The 16,881-nt window shown below is 40.8% G+C and overlaps 3 protein-coding genes across 6 annotated transcripts; all 3 read right to left on the reverse strand.

Moving 5' to 3' along the window:
- Positions 1-297: 297 nt before the first annotated feature.
- Positions 298-2,268, reverse strand: Prosbeta7 (proteasome subunit beta type-4). Its single transcript, XM_017076342.4, has 3 exons — positions 2,015-2,268; positions 1,451-1,952; positions 298-570 (listed from the first exon to the last, which is right to left on the reverse strand). Exons 1-3 carry the CDS (start codon positions 2,164-2,166, stop codon positions 418-420), a joined length of 807 nt encoding a protein of 268 aa, XP_016931831.1. The 5' UTR covers positions 2,167-2,268; the 3' UTR covers positions 298-417.
- A 924-nt stretch (positions 2,269-3,192) lies between these two features.
- Cerk (Ceramide kinase) lies at positions 3,193-11,008 on the reverse strand. The gene is made up of 4 exons (XM_036818920.3): positions 10,646-11,008; positions 4,075-5,850; positions 3,669-3,874; positions 3,193-3,608 (listed from the first exon to the last, which is right to left on the reverse strand). Exons 2-4 carry the CDS (start codon positions 5,803-5,805, stop codon positions 3,479-3,481), a joined length of 2,067 nt encoding a protein of 688 aa, XP_036674815.3. The 5' UTR covers positions 5,806-5,850; positions 10,646-11,008; the 3' UTR covers positions 3,193-3,478.
- A 359-nt stretch (positions 11,009-11,367) lies between these two features.
- Positions 11,368-16,347, reverse strand: LOC108016281 (uncharacterized). Of its 4 annotated transcripts, none has more exons than XM_036818922.3 (5): positions 16,190-16,347; positions 13,580-13,787; positions 13,218-13,493; positions 12,361-12,540; positions 11,368-12,239 (listed from the first exon to the last, which is right to left on the reverse strand). In XM_036818922.3, exons 2-5 carry the CDS (start codon positions 13,769-13,771, stop codon positions 11,703-11,705), a joined length of 1,185 nt encoding a protein of 394 aa, XP_036674817.3. In that variant the 5' UTR covers positions 13,772-13,787; positions 16,190-16,347; the 3' UTR covers positions 11,368-11,702. The 4 variants fall into 4 exon arrangements, with proteins under 4 accessions (XP_036674817.3, XP_065721425.2, XP_036674818.3 ...); XM_065865353.2 differs by having other exon boundaries at positions 13,580-13,864; positions 16,190-16,346; XM_036818923.3 differs by having other exon boundaries at positions 13,580-13,812; positions 16,190-16,344.
- Between the last annotated feature and the right edge of the window lie 534 nt (positions 16,348-16,881).

Below are 16,881 nucleotides of genomic sequence, written 5' to 3' on the forward strand. Positions count from 1 at the left end.
GTAAAATAAATATTACACTAACGAACAAAATGCGTCCACGAAAGGACTCGCAATTGGATATCAACATGGTTATTCTTTTCTGTTAAAAATGTATTCTTTTAAATAAAACGTAATACATAATATACATACATAACTGAAAGATTTAATTTGGGAGGAAAAGCTTCTAAATTTAAAATCTTAAAAAGCTTGAAGATGAAGCTTATTGTCAGTAACATTATTTCTACAATCTTTGAAAAGGGAGAAAATGTTCATAGTCTCAACGCAATTCATGCAAAATTCCCAAAAAATAAAATATGGTATATTTAGCCACATTTATTTTTAATAAATCATGTAGACACATATCCTTGAAGAACTGATTTTAATGCATACAAAACCGCCGAGCTAAACCTAAACTACTTTCATTTAGGATCGCAAACTCTAGTATCCCTTGATGGTCTCGGCGAACGTCCAGTTTTCATTAACCTGGAAAGGACCCTCAACACCGCATCCGTTGGCGCTGCACACGCCCACCGTGTACTGGGAAATGTTACGGGTGTCGCGGTAGAACAACACCTCCATGCACGTGCGGATCTAAAATCAAGGGAAAATATGTTAGATGATTCGATAACTGGACATCACACAAAGATTGAGTCTTAGCTTTACATGTAGTATTAATAAATAATTATGCTTGAACTTAATTGTTGTATTGTATTTGGTTGACAGGCCTTAAAAATATTATTACACATACAATAGCTTTTAATTTGCTCATGTGTTTTTACATCTAACTACATTCTTGATCTAGCATTGACGTTATTATTTTTTAAGCATTCAGTAATAACTAAACAATGACTACTATAACCTGAATAACAAAAAATACATATCAAACATTTATAAACCATTGTAAATGAATGTCACAAATATTTTGATTATGCGGCTAATATAATTTAGTCGAAGATTTATTTGAATGCATAAATAGTTATCCGTTCTTAAACCATTACTTTTGTTTGAAATAATGCTCCAGATGAATTCACCCATTGCAATTCAAAACAAGGAAGAACGCTATAATCGAGTACCTTGACTATCAGATACCCGTCACTCAGCTTAACCAAAGGGAAATGAAGATATGCAAGCAGCAAATCGAGATTGAAATGCGCAATCTATCTAGCAATTTGTGGGCGTCACAGGTTTGGGCGGGTTGTGGGCGTTATAGTGGGCGTGGCACCCTGCTGAAACAAACTTGGGAAGCCCAAGAATCTGCATGCCAAATCCCAATAGCCTAGCTCTTATAGTTTCCGAGATCTCAGCGTTCATATGGACAGACGGACATGGCTAGATCGACTCGGATAGTGATCCTGATCAAGAAAATATATAGACTTTATGGGGTCGGAAATGCTTTCTTCTGCCTGTTACATACTTTCCGACGAATCTAGCATCCCCTTTTACTCTACGAGTAACGGGTATAAATACATACCAATTCGGAAGCCTCCACGGCGGTAAAGTCCCTGTCTTTGGGCTTCTTCTCGCGCACCAGTGGAATGGCCAGATGACGGGCAAAGCCAGTGGCCACCACATAGTCCTCGTGCGAACGTCCGCGGAGATCCACGTTGGCCAGGTAGGGAGTTCCCTCGGTATCCACGCCACCCACGACCACGTCGATGTAGAGGGGATTCATGCGTGAGCGACGGTTGTAGAGCACTCGGGTCATCCAGCTGGCCAGCGACTTAGGTTTCATCTCGATGTTGTCGTCGCAGCACTGGTCCTCGATCATCTTCTGGTCGATGCTGCGCTTGATGGACTGGATGTCGGCGAAGTCCCCGCTGCCTCCCAGCAGGATGTTCTTGTTGATCTTGAAGACGCGCTCGATGTTCTGGTAGCGCGCCAGAGATCCGTAGGAGACCAGGGTATCGGCGGCGAGCATCACGCCGCCGTCGTAGCGAATGCCCAAAACGGAGGAGCCCGTGGTGATGGCAGCTCTGCGGATAAGGTTAGAGGTTATAAATTGAGGCTTAAGCAGGATTCCATTCCCGATTCCTACGTGCTGTGCTTGGTTCCATAGGGACCCGCTGTGGTCAGTTCACGGGGCAGCTGCTGGATTGGCGCCTGCCCGCCCGTGAAGTTGTAGAACTCGCCGGGAGCTGGTCCATTCTGCCATAGGGGCTGTGCCAGGCAGTTGTAGTTGTTCAACATGGTAATTTATTCGGTCAGGAGACTGAGTTAAGGCAAAACGATAAGTTGTTTGTCGCTACCGGGGAATGACGGGCACAAATAAAAGCCTCAGTGAGCGCAGTGTGGCCAGACTTTCTGTGCCGGCCAACACCACTGTACGAGACATTTAGGAAAAATACCAAATATTTCGAAAATGAATTTAAAATGTAATTGCTGGTCACCCTATTTTAATTTAATTAATTTAGCTAGCCAAACATATACAATTATTGTTAATTAAAATGAACTGTTTTGTAAATAAAGCCATTTTTAATCAGATTTAAATAATCTTTTACTAGCAATAACTAATAACTACTCTACTCTTTCCAGATAGGCGTTCGGGATATAGAGCATACTTTTGTTAATTATACAAATAAGATAAATACTTTTTTAAAGAAAAACGAAAACACAAATGGGTTTAAACCTAAATAATATTGAAAATATTTGTAATTTATTTATTTTACTCAGTGGTGTTCCAGAATACCTTGAAACTTTTCAGAGGCTTCGATTTTCACAACCTCTTTGCTAGGTTGGTAAGAGGGCCTTTATAAATTATTTGAAACTCTCAGAAAAAGGGTTACTAAATTTTGGACTTAAGGAATTTTAATTTGATTTTTGCTATTAAAGGGCAATGTTTCCAAAAATCTAAAGTATTGTAAACTAAACCTCGTAACAACCAAGTTATATAATTTTTTAATACAATCTTCAAAAACCTCAGGAAAACGTTAAAAATTTTGAAAATACATACATGAGCAATTCTTTGTAAAACGTATCGAGGTTTACTTGATGGTCTCAAAATGATTTCAAATTTTAATTCACTTGACAGAAGCAAGCATATGGCGCATCCTTTTTTATATGCCTTTAGCTTGACATCATGTTGCAATAGAGAATGGAGTAAATGTAATCTCTGTTCTTCAAAAACATGTATCTCATATATTTTGTTGAAAACCCCACGATACTCTTATAATTCAGTTCAAATTAATTTTTAAAAAGAAACTCGAAGATATATAGACATATACACATTTTTTATTGCCAGTATACCAGTACACAATTTGTAAATATATAGGTATGTGAATAATGCACGTTTTCCGAGGGGAATGTTTCGGTTTGCTTTTGCATCTTTCAGATGCCATAATACAGTCGATAATATCAGTTGCTTTATTGAGCTATGCTAAAAACAATGACGGGGAGACCCGCTCTTTAACACGGTACGAATACGAATAAGGATACCCTACGCAAAACTACGAGCTACTTGTCACGGCCAATGATTAATGCTAATTCTATGTGGTTAAAGCTTCTAGTCCTTGCAGCAGCAATAGACATTATCGCTGGAGCTTGCCGGGGTTGTGGGCGTGGTACCACTCTTGAGGGGCTTGCTGTAGGAATGTGGCCCTCGCATGAAGACGTCGATGAGCTGACAGTGCGATCTGTAAAATGTAAGCCAATAATTGAGTGAACCAAGCAATTTAAAGTTACAATTAACTCACCTCATGGTAATGTCCAAGTCGGTAACCACTTCGCCATCACAATTCCAGCTAGAAAACTCTGTTGAGGTGTTGGTGTTGGCCATCTCTCCAGGCGGAGAAATCGGCTGGCAAGACCCTGCTAAACTGTAGTCCTCCTCGCCGGCGGCAGAAAACGTTCTGAACCGGAATTCCCTGGTACGATAGACCTCTACAAATGGCAGATTGCGCTGAAATGGGGTATAAATTAATAAACAAAGTTATTTTGAATAATACAATTTTGATTGTTCACTAGGATGTTTAAATACGTTTAAAACATTTTTATGTAAGTCAAAAGTACTCATGTATTCAATGCAAATTAAATACTTCTTTCAATTTTTAACCAACCTAATGTTTTTTTTTTAATTTTTGAAACCTAATAAGTACTCACAATATCACCGCTCCTGCCCGCCGTGTTCAGCAGGAAGCGCACGTTGTTGAGCAGCGAGGTCTTCTTGACCAGAATCAGATCCAGGCAACCGTCGCCTAGGTGACTGTAGCGGGAGATGCCATTCGGACTCCTGGCGCAAGCGCAAGTGATGTTCGCTCCGCAGATCATGAAGAAATTGCCTCGCACCACCTTCCACTGATCGTTGCCGAGGTTTCTCATCGACGAAACGGAGCCAATAGGCAATTGAAGGTTTCCGGGTCGTGGACGAGGTCTGAGCAGAGCGGCCTCGCTAGGGGCTAGATGGGAGTCCTCTAGTTCCTCTCGCTGAAGCCGTTCTGACTCTTTGGATTCTTCCTGAATAAACAGAGAAGATCGCTGCTCCTGTATGCTGCTGGCGAAGCTGCAGCGCTGGCAATTGGCATAGCAAACGGAGGGCACCGACTCACCCAGTGAGCACACGCTGTCCGGACTCTGCGGTACCTCTTCCAGGGGCGTGGTCAGCAGCAGATCTGGCTCTTCCAGCATCCTCAACTCCGCGTCGTAGCCACGATTACTCAGAAAAGCCTTGACGCCACTGTACTCGTACCGCCGCGGTCCCATCCAGCGGTAGTTCTCACTTTGGGCGGCCACATCGCCCAGGTATCCGTAGCTCAAGACACTGGCGCAAAACCTGAGCAGGGTCTGACCATTGCTAACACTGCACACATCCAGGCCACGGTGCTGGCCCAGAATCACATGGATGGCCGCTGTTCTCACATCCGCCGTTCCATGCATACTGTATGCTATGGTGTCGGTGCTGCCGGCGGGGATTACGCCCACTGGCAGAGCCGGCCTTGGAATGTAAGGCGGGCGCTGTTCGTCTAATCTCAGATCCCGCATCTGCCGGAATATCAATCCGTTGATCACCTCCGCCACGGTTCCATCGCCTCCGACGCAGCAAACCGCGTCGTATACTCCGAGGTCGTGGCTCAGCAGTATGTCCTTCACTTGGTTGGCCCTTTGAGTGGTGATGCAGGTGGCATCCACACCAGCGAGTTGGAAAATGGGCCTTACATGGCGCTCGTAGGTCTGAGCTCCCGCTTTACGACCTCCGTAGGGGTTTATAAAAACCAAAAGACGACGCACTCGCATCCGACCAGGCGAGGAGCTCTGGAGACGGATTTGCAGCTCCTGATCCCACTGCCGCACTATGTAGGGATCCGAGTTGAAGAAGGTGAGTCTCCTCAACTCCCAGCGATTGCAGTCCGTTTGGGATTTTGTCAACCTCATGGCATAGTTAATGGTCAGGTACTGACTGGTGGGCTTCCCTGGCGCACCATCGCCACTGCAACTGGAACTGCGTTCGGAGCCGGGCGGTGTTGGAGGCTTAAGGGAGCTTGCCTTGGTGTCCCCGCTCCTTATGCTGATTACATTGTCCAGGTGGAGCACATGACTTTGTGGCCCATAGGAGGAGATCCCGCCAGGCTGAAAGGGCGGGTCAGGCGGCAAAGGAGCCTTTGTCTCGTTGTTTTGGGACGGCTGCTTGATCTTCTGCAGGCGCTCCCACACCAATTGCTGTCCATGGAGCAGGACCCGGTAGCTCTTCTTCTTCAGCTGGAAGTTGTTCAGCAAGACATCGTGTGCGGAGGCGGAGCAGGGAGTGAATTTGGATGAACTCGTGGAGGTGACGGGGGCCAGAAAATCTGTGGCCGAGGTGGACGACCCCCCTGCTGGCTGTTTGGTCTGCGTCATCTCGACTGGCCGTCGTCTCCGTCAACGTCGTCGGCTTTGTCGGCACTAAGAGCAGAAAACAGGTTTCAATTAGGAATACAGTGGAACTTTAAAAGATTAAACTCGAATATGTAGGACTTGGTTTGGAATAAATAATTATAAAAATATATACATTATAAAATATTAAATACTTCGAAATTTGCAATGTAAGAAACCAAAGAATAATTGATATTTGGGATCCAAATAATGTATTTATACACAGTTATATTACGAAAATAATGCAAACCGATGGTATTTTTCAGGATAGTTTTAAAACCCTCTTATTAGGATTTAGTTAAAAAAAATCCCCGTGGGGTAGTTATACCTAAAGATATGCAACTGTATTTAAAATCTCAGACAGAAGGGTATGAGTGGAGGAGGAAGCGTAGTCGGGGAATGGTAGTTACTCCTCACAATAAATCTGAGTTACGACGCTCCATTCTCTTTCCGTTTAATGTTCGCCCTTTGTGACTTTTGCAATTTACGTAAGCTTTTCAACTCTTAATTACTTGCTGAGAGGTGTCGATAATGAAAATGGGACGGACAAGGCAGAGGGGACTGGGAAATGAGGTGACTCAATGAACTTGGCGGAGACATTTTCAAATCTATGACCTGATGGTTTTTGTCATTAACATGGAAACGTTAATTTGTCAATGAAAACTCTGAAAAGTCAGAGACGTAAAGGTTTATGGTTCATTGATCGCAAAGTAACCTGTAAACGATGGCACAATATTAGGAGTTTCCAAGTAAAGTTGAAAATGATGAATAATTATTTAGGACATTAGTATATTATGAGTATAATACACTTTCAAAAAAACATTTTGAAAACCTAGTCTAGAAGTCTGTAATGCTTATGATTCATTTTATTGAAAAAAATAATCGCAATGAATTTTATCTGTCAGTAATTACGATAAGCTTATCATGAATTTAATTATTGTGTCATAAACAAATTTAACTTATATTTTAAGGGTTGATTATTTTTAAAAAGTTTTTATGGATCAAAAAATGTATGTGTATAGCTCCCATATATTTAAATAATTATGGCACATGCTAATAAAAGCAGGGCACGAGTTTGCAATAAACCATAAATTTCTGATTTCATTGTCCAAATTGTCAATTCAGTTTCTCTTTGTTACCAGCTTATCGGTCACAAAAAATGGCACATTCTCAGAAGTTTTTCGCAAGAGTTATAGCTTGTGTGTATGTACAATGTACATTGTACATAAATTCCTCGATTCGTGTTCATAGCTCACCGAACTGAAAAACCAGGAAAACTGCGCAAATGTAAAAAGAAACTGGTTTATATTGTTTGCCGTTCAGTGGAATGGGAAGACCAAAAATACAATGCAGTAAGAGCCAGCCAAAATGAGTTCAACGAACTCTTCATTGCAGTTTTAAGGGTCGGTAGGGAAAAAACATTCAAAATGAATATGTAAGACAAAGATCAGTAAAAAGATAGCAGCGGTAAAAACCATAAAAATACTTCTTGAACCACTTTTAAGTTGCAGTCTGAATCATAGTTCACTTAACCTGAACCAAACAGGTTCCGTATTCAATTCATGTTCGGATCGTAAACTTTATGGTTGCTCATTCACTAGCTATAAACAATTGCTTGGTAATTGGTCAAAGAGAATGAGAACAAACATGTTCTCCTACATTTAGTAGGTACCAAAGTTCTTCAAACTATACCGCTAACAATGGATCACCGTATTTCACACTCCAACCATATACCGCCATATGTATATGCCAGAAAAATATGCATAAATAGAGAAGTGTTCAGGGTTTAGTTAGCTGACTAACAAAGCAAATTTTTTGTTGCTAATTAGAGAGTCGCACACATTTGAATGCCAGAAAGCAGAACTCGCTTCAACAAAGCCCGTCCCACTCGGCGTATGAGCAACCAAACGCCTCAAGGTTACGACGAACGACGGCACCTAAGCCCGCAAAAATCTGTTTTAGAATCGCCCCAGACTCGGAGACATAAAAAGCGGGCAGGGGAAGCTGGGTTCCGATTTCGAACCGCTTGGAAAACGAGTTCTCCCCGCTCGAGTTGCGTGCAGCCGGTGACCTTCGCCTTGAATCGGTCGAGTAGTCTTGACCGAACTGCAATAACCGGCTGCTGGTTGAAGCATATCATTAAAATAACCTCGGACCTTGTCCACATTTGCAGTTGCAAGCTTGTTTAAGTCGCATTTCCTGGCTTTATATCTTGACATTGGCGAAGGAGAACCCCTTAAGTTCTGCTAATGGCGAGGTAAATATTAAGATTAAGTATTTCTTTCCATTGCTTTTAAGTAGGTACAAAAGTAGCAAGTAGTAAATGCCAAGCTTAAATATTATATATTAGCTCTTTGACATTGAGAATTTTTGCAGTCAGCAATAAAGGTAATCCATTATAAACATTATTATTCGAATTTTGGTTTAATTGTTTTGGCCGACTGTTTAATTGCATTTGTTGAAAATAAGTTATTAGAGGTGGCAGGTCTGGTTAGGAACTTAATTCGTGAACTTTTCAAATTTGAAATTATGTATTCTAAAAGTTTTTATATTTAGATCATTAAATTTGGCACCCGTTCACAGTACAGGTAATTGCACAACCCATTTATAGGATGCTCTACTCATTTCACTCTTTGGTGCCAAGAAGTAATTAACTTTTTCATATTACATACTCATTAAAATTAAACATGTTTATAAAAAAAAAACAGCAAGAATCAACCAAAATACTTATAAAATAAATATTTATTCATCTCCCACTTGTGCGAGCAAATCAATCATAAAAGGAATGATGTGAACACAAGTACCACCCATCGGGGAACAACACACGAGGAGTCCCCGTCCCCTCAGAAAATGGGTTTCTATATATAAACGCAAAGTTAATTAAATAAATACGTATAATACTAACGAACGTCTCTACAAATGGGGGCTTAAAAGAAACGGAAACCAGTAATATTATATTTATGAACGACGATTAAAACCATTTCCCAGGGGAGTTACTTTTATGAAACGCCACACAAATTGTATTAGACTCGAGTGGGATAACAAATGTTTGTAAAATTGCAAACTACAAACTGCCCCTTTGGTTTTTTATTTATAGTTACAGCCAATTATTTACAAACTGCTAACACGCAAGCGATCTGTTGGGATAAAATGGAATTCAGAATGTGCTAAACGAACATAACAATTAAAAAGATAGCATTGACAAAGTAATTCGCATTTTGCAAAGTGTACCGATTTTTATATTTTACTTACTTCGAGAAAGAACGATTCGTTTGTGCTATTTAATCTGTACTCGCTTATCAGTAACTCAAACAATAACAATCGAGTGCTTTAGTACCCTATGTATAGGCTGGTTTATCTCGGAAATTGTGTGGGTCTGTATGACAAGTTGTACAAAGCTGGAGAACATACATATAAGATTGATAAAAAGTATGACATAAAGTTTTGGTGACATTGCACTGCAGGAGTTACCGAATGCTTCGTCAGCATTACACACTATACTATCTAAAACTTTTTATGTTGCTGACATGTACCCTAAATGCGGGAAGCTCTTATAAAGGTTTAAAAGCTGTTTAATTATTGATCGACATTTTATTTCAGAACTTTTGGTGCCTAATCGATATTTAACATATTAGGTGCTTAACATTAGGTTCAGATAACCTAACATTTCGCTGACTCGCTTTAATATGAGAGCGCATGACAGCAGTAATTATTCGTCGACTTTAGACAATATAAGAATAAGAAGAAGAAATCAAGCTCAGAACGGAAACGTGAACTACATTTAAACGAACAAGCTGATAACAAAACTGGACAGATAAATAGGAAATCTACTTGGGAAATTGACTCATTTCATTGGTTAAGTACTGTTATGTTGGCAGTATCATTTTCATAACTTCACCAATCCCATCCTAGTTTCACTTGTTGTGACATTATTTAGTATTGACCCTCTTTACCGCACCATAGATCAACGCACGTCTGACCTTTTCGACGGTACATGCCAGCCACAATCAAAATAGCAGAGGTAGCGTACGCTACACAAAATATTAAGCATCATGGGAGAGGCTCCCTCTGACATGTGAGAGGGCATTAGTCAGTGCTATAAGGCAGCTGGCCCGCAAATATCAAAATAAAGTCTTACACGAATAAGCTTTTTCGAATTTGGCTGGTTTAGAATTGACCAATCAAAATATTGTATGTATTGATTAACGCCGAATTCTTGGTTGTACGCTGCACATCGTTAATTACCAAATGTTTACCATACATATTTTGTGTTCCAGGGAGCGGGCTAGTGAGTAGATTTACATTTTGTTGGGAAGAACACATGTGGGTAGGTTGGAATACAATAGATATTGTGCGATTTCCTCGTTTGCTTGTCAAACCTTTTAGTTTGACTCTTGACTATGAGGGATATTGGAATTTTACTGTCCATATAGGGGCATTATGAACTGCGTAGTACTACAGCACGGATACTCTGGGTGGTCCTTCGCACCCCAAAACAATAACAAAGTCTGTGTTCGCTTGCCCTGACATAACAGTAGTGCGTCAGAAGGGGATAGAACGAGTGGGGAGACAGGGACAGCTGTCATCTCCATACTACTGGTGCCGTTATCAGAACAAAATACAGCTGTGAAGGCAGCAACAACTCAGCTGGAGACCCGTGTAGGTACACAGATCCAAGGGTGTGGGCGTAAGTGTGCTGGTATGCGTGTGTCTGGCTTGAATTTCTGCTTTTAATTCCAACTTAAGTGCTGGTGTACCAATGCCCTATTCTCGTTCTCCAATTGGAGTGCCGGTTTTCGACTCGTCGATCTGGTTGGAAACTCACCTATTAGACAGGTAGGTCCGTTTATCCATACAAGTGCTGCTGCACTTTTGGTTGCAGTTGCACGGTTTTTCCTCTGCTGGTTGGGAAATCAAGAAAACTCGATACGGATTCGCATTGCAGTTTCGCACACTTGCACTTAGCCTACACACAAACACGGACACAATTGGGGAAATAGCGAAATAAATAGGTGTTAATGGCGTTTCGACATTTCCCCTTATTCTGCCGCCACACTTTTTACTCCCTTTTTGTGAAACGGAGGCAACACAAAGAATTTGCGAGAACAACTAGGAATGCACTTCCGCGGCCGTTAAAAAACCACAGCGGACAACGGAGATACGTCCGAACCGCTCGCCTGAAAAAAACATAAGCCCAGTGTTACCAGACTGTAAAACAGTCTCAACTTCTACTAAAAAATCCCATATTCCCATAAACTCAAATCAATTTTAAAAAGATTTCAAGCGTTTAGATATATTTTCTCATTAAATACACTAATCTTGCATTAATATTAATGTTAAAGCCATGATATAACCCCTAATATCTAGACTAAAAAGCCCCTAATATAACAACACTGCGTAATATCGAAATGCCGATGATTTTTCACGTATGGAAGTATCGCTTGCGACTAATAGGCGTAATACAGCACTGGCATTGGCGCGCTTTTCAAACTGATACAATGATTGCCCTGATTGTACTTTCTACCGTCTGTTTACACACCAAAAGGATTCGATTTCAATGGAGTTGTCCCTATGACAACTACAAATTTATTTTATAGTTTACAATCCGTATTTCTGTGTTAATAAAAAATTTAAAAATCTATTTTGGTCTAGAATCTGATTATATAAATTATAATACAAATTCTTATTTTTATTCTAATGACAATTTATGAAATAAACAATAATTCTATATATAAAGTAGTACTCAAAAAATACGGGGCGAACTAATTATTTTGAACATTAAAACTATCTAGGGCTAGGAGAATCACAATGCATACTTCCAGCTTTTTCTTGACAAAGAGTTTAGTTTCTTCCTGATTTAAAAATCATTATTCTTGCGGCTATTAAACGGGAGCCCGTCTTAAAGTATCCGACAGGAACTTCTTGAGCTTGCGTTCCTGGCACGCCACTTTATCGGCCAACTCACGGAGTCGCAGATTCTCGGCCGCCAGGTCCTCCTCGGTTTTTTTCTCTTCCTCCTCGCTTTTCTTCTTTTTTCGACGCGAGAGGCGGCTTGCCTCGTTGTTTTTGATCCTGTCCTCGTAGGCCTTCCTTTGCCTTTTATTCATGCGCAACATACGTTTGGGATCGGGTCCGTCGGCATGGTCCTTGGCAGGGCGTCCTCGTTTCCGAGTGACATTATTTTCACCGGCATGCGAGGAGATAATCTGCGAGGTACTAGCCACAGGGTGAACGGGCGATGCGTGACCAGAGAGGAGATCGCTGAATCTTGTCTCGCTGTTGGACTCCCCACAGTAGGAGCTGGCTGATTCGGTTCTGTTCTCCTCTTCGGCACTTCTATCTCCTTCTACAATGTCTGCATTTTCCGCTTCGATGATGGAGGTGTTGGAGGTGCTATTACTTGTGTCTGTGTTCACGAACTGCACATTAAGGAGAGGAGAGATTTTTAATATTACTGGGAATCAGGTGGAGAACCCATTCAGCTGCGTTAAGGGTTCATTTCTGAATGAAGTAATTAGTACGAGTTTAACAACAACTGACCTGGTCTATATTCAGGAATTCTATTTCCCCAAAGCTGGGATCGGCATCACTGGACACCTCGGCGATCCGGGACTCCTTGGTGGTGGCGCATGTGGTTGAAGCTGAGACTGAAGAGATGACGCTTCTATCCTCTTCGAGTTCTATTTGGTTGGTGTCGCTACTTGTGTAGGCAGCCCTGAACTGTAAATTGGAAACGGAATAAAGTAAGCTGGGGATACGGTAGACGAGCTTGTCGACAGTTTAAATACTTTATGAGCCAATTTCTCTATCAGTGAGAAAAGGGTACAATGCTTATTTATGTATTTATTTATCTAAAGCTAGCAATTAGTGTTAAACTAAGAGCTAACGGCGGTATTCAGAGCCATAGCAGCGGATTGGGGTTTGAGTTGGCTTATGGGATTTCTATAATATTAATTAATATAACTACATATAATATTTATGTACTTACAAAATTTATTATTTTAGGAACTTTAGGATATTTTGCGAGTTTGAATTTGTGGGGTTTGCTATTAATTTGATGGGGTTAGGGTTTTGGAGGAATAGGGATCTTTGCATGGAAATAGCGGGCCAGGTACAAATAATGTGTCGAATATGTACCTGCTTATTTTTGCACAATGGGCATAGGTGTGTTTTTGTTATGTCAAGGTAGTGAGCGTTAGTTAGGAATATGTGGCCAAGTCTGTGTCGGGTGGTGATGATTTCTACAATTTACAATTTCTAAAAATCTTTGTTTTAAAGATAACATTATTAAATCAATCCCTCGAAAAGACAATCTTCTAGTCATTGAGCAATATTTTACAAACACTATAAGTAAATCGGCAAAAAACAGAACAATATATTTAAACTATTGCTATTACCATCTCAAAAGGCAATAATTGCTTAATGATTTCCGGGGTACTCGGAGCGTGAGTCGAATGACGTTCCAGTCGTCTGCGCTTGCGAGAATGCGTATGAGCTACGGAGGCCGAAGCAGATTCCTTGAGCTTGGGGATAATAGGGTTTTGGATGGCCACGACGTCGTCCCCGTCTCCACTACTACTGTCGCAGATGATGGGCTCGGCGCAGATCGGGGTTGCAAGGTCTTCGGCAGAGGTGGCTTGTGTGGTGCTGGTTCTGGTGTGGGCGCCCACTGGCTGTTAATAGGAGGAAAAAAGGCGATTACTTACTGACTCTTTTTGTGTAAATGTGTATCACTATTTTGAGTGTTACAAACACTTACCTGATGGGTAATATGTGTGGGTGCTGGACAGGACGTCGAGAAGTCATCATCAGTGCTATTCCACTTGTCTTCCAGAAAGAAGGGATATGGATACCTCTTGCCCTGGCGCTCGTTTTCATATATATCAAAGTCAAGAATACCCGTCTCGTTTTCATCTTTATCAAAGACAATATTATCCTTCTCAAAGAACATTATAGTTCCTTTTTCGCTGTTGAACGTGTATGAGGTTAATTCTACATATGTTTTCCAGACATTTTATGGCAAAAGAAAATTGGCTATCAAGTACTAGCATAGATTTTGTTAAAAATTAGTGCGCGTTACTCAAAAAGTCGATGATTACATCGTTTTTGTAAATAGTCCAATAATAGACATCATCAGATACTTGACATACAATATTCGATTATAGTTTGATTGAAGGGTTTTAGCATTATGGGCGTTAGAGTGGTCGGGGCACACTGCTGACTTGCGCTGCGCAGGAAGCCCAAGAACTTGCATGCTTAATTCCAACATTCTAGCTCTTATACATAGTTCCCGAAATCTCAGCGTTCATACGGACAGATGGGAAGACGGCCTGGCTAGATCAACTCGGCTAGTGATCCTGATCAAAAATATACATATGTATTTTATGGGATCGGAAACCCTTATTCTACCTGTTACTCACTTTCCGACGAAAGTATTCTACTAGTAAAGGGGTAATTATAAATGGTGAAATCAAGAGCGAGTCACTACCCAGCTGTCTCGCTCGCACCCTTTTTGTTGTGAAATTAGACAAAATTGTGAAAAGGTTGAACGAAATGATATTGGTAATAATAAATCAATACATTCGTAAATTTCCAGTCACTTAAAGAAATTACTATTTGGGAACTGATCTAGTTTTCCTTTTTTTGCCTGACCGATAAGCTGACAGCAGCCCAAAATATACAATAATGTTGTGTGCATCAAGCAAGGGGGTGGTTTACCGTTGTGTTTATCATAAGATATCTACAAAGATATAAGCAGGTAAAAAGGACACTTCGCGCCGCACCGAATCAAATACAAACTGAATGGAACTATCTCGTTAGTAGTTAAAGATAGTCGTCGGTTTTGATATTAGAGTTGCAGAAATATCGATGGAAATATCGATGCATCGATGTTTTTCTAATTTTCCAAAACATCGATGTTTAATTTTGAACGAAAAAACGCAATAGGTTTGTAATTTTCTACATTTTTCCTACTAAATTTATTATAATGTTGAATTAATTAGTTTGCAAATACAGGGTATGCAATTGGTGAAAAACGCGCGATGCTGTATAAGGTTATGGATAATGATGGATAGATTCTAGGTATGTGGTCTGTGCCGTCTGTGGTCTCTAGTACTGCTACCAGCCGCCAGATGCCGTGGCGCTGACATGTATGCTGTGTGCCGAGCTAATAGGAATTCCTTTAAATTTTAATTTATTTGAAATTTGTAATATAAATTCCACTACATTACATTAGATAAAACATTACATTTCTATAAAAAACATGTTTTACATCAAAGTATCTGCACCTCTACAAGGCAGAGCAAAGGGACGCAATCGATAGTTGTCAGTGGGAATAGGCTATTCACATTTATCGAAAATACCGACTGGTTCACAAACCGAAATTATTGATGAAATTATCAAGAGAGGGAGAGTCGGTTTAGACACGATTTTTGAATGAGAGCGTCGGCTTGGCCGATGTCGAACCCCTGCGAGCAATTGGACGAGGAAACAATCGCCTAACGTCAAAAATTATCGTCTTATGGAAGATCAACACATTTTACAAAAACAAAATATACACTTATCGTTAAGAGATCCATCCACCACCTACCATCCGTTAAAACGATGGTCCTAAGGTTTTGCCGTTCCGAAAATTTCCCAGTTAGTTCCCCATCCAAATTTGACGGACTCTTTTATGCGATAGTAACGCGATGTTTGTTTGGTATAACTCTGGGCTCTTCTTCTTGACAGAGGAAATTAAAACATTCACTACGAAAAAGTGAACAGTGATGCCAGGGAACAATCGAAAATGGAAGGCCCAGAAGCAACGGGCTTGGTTCGATTCGCCAGATCACCTTTAATCGGATTTTAGATGGTGGATGTGCTCTGTGGGAATCGGAGTTTCACAATTTTAAAAAGTTCCAACCGTTTCGAACGGATGAGAAGGGGTTATAAGTCACTTCTGGAAGATAAGAAAACGATAGAACACATTTAACAAAATCAAAAACTGTGCGGAAAACCGATCTTTCGAGAAGTGTGGTGGAAGTGCCTCATTTTTCCACATCGGAAGTCACTTTCGCGTTACGAATGCGATATCGCGGACGATCGATTTAACTTCTAGAAGTCTCTTAATAGTGTCTTTCGCGATAGAAAATGCTTGCAGGGATTTGGCACATTGCTGACACGTCGATGTCATTGGCCCGTTGGAACATGTGGAAATGCAGGGAATATACATATAAACAAAGAACCACTCAACAGAACGAACGTTCAGCCAAACAATATCAATAACATGTGTGCGCCTAATGGCCTTAGGGAGAAGTCTACTTGCAATCTAAAGGGAACTGAGGCTACTCTTTGTGAGTGCCCAGCACGCCCTCTTTCTAGTAGTCACCGTGCGTTTCCAATAGCTCTCTGAAAAGGTTCAGCTAAAGCAGTTGGTTGACCATATAAAAGCTTGCTATCCAGGAAGACCTAACCCTTTTAATGAGCAAACTTTTTCACTGCATCTGCACTTCATGCGATCGTTTCGTACCGGCGGAGAAGAGAAAGGCAACTGAGCATAAAACTTCTCAGCCTCAACTTGCTACATTCATGATGGAATAAGTGTAAGGTGGGCTCGTCGGCTGCCGCCTCTTTCTTTTTTGGTCCGCTCACGTTCAGTGCTTACTTGTTGATGAGAAAGGTTGTGTGCAGAGGAGAATGCCCCAAAAATTGATTTAGCAGTTTTCTCTACGAAAACGTTTAAAGTGTAATGTTTATGAAATCTCCGAAATGTTTAAAACAATATAATCCGGCAAAACCTCACAAATGGGACTTCAATAATTTTGTCTTGAGTGGAGTATCAGGTTTTAGCTACGACTTTGATATTTTTGCGGGAGCCCAAAGTGATACATATCCGGAGGGAGCGCCTAAATTGGGAGTAAGCGGAAATGTTGTATCTAGGCTATCGGCAACCGTACCAAAAGGAAAAAAACTACAAATTATTTTTCGACAACTGGTTCAATAGTCCTAATCTTGAAGTCTACCTTATGAAAAATGGTATATTAGCTTAAGGTACGGTAAGAATTAATCGAGTACCCAATT

This window comes from Drosophila suzukii, chromosome 3 (assembly GCF_043229965.1).
Source record: "Drosophila suzukii chromosome 3, CBGP_Dsuzu_IsoJpt1.0, whole genome shotgun sequence".
NCBI lineage: Eukaryota > Metazoa > Arthropoda > Insecta > Diptera > Drosophilidae > Drosophila > Drosophila suzukii.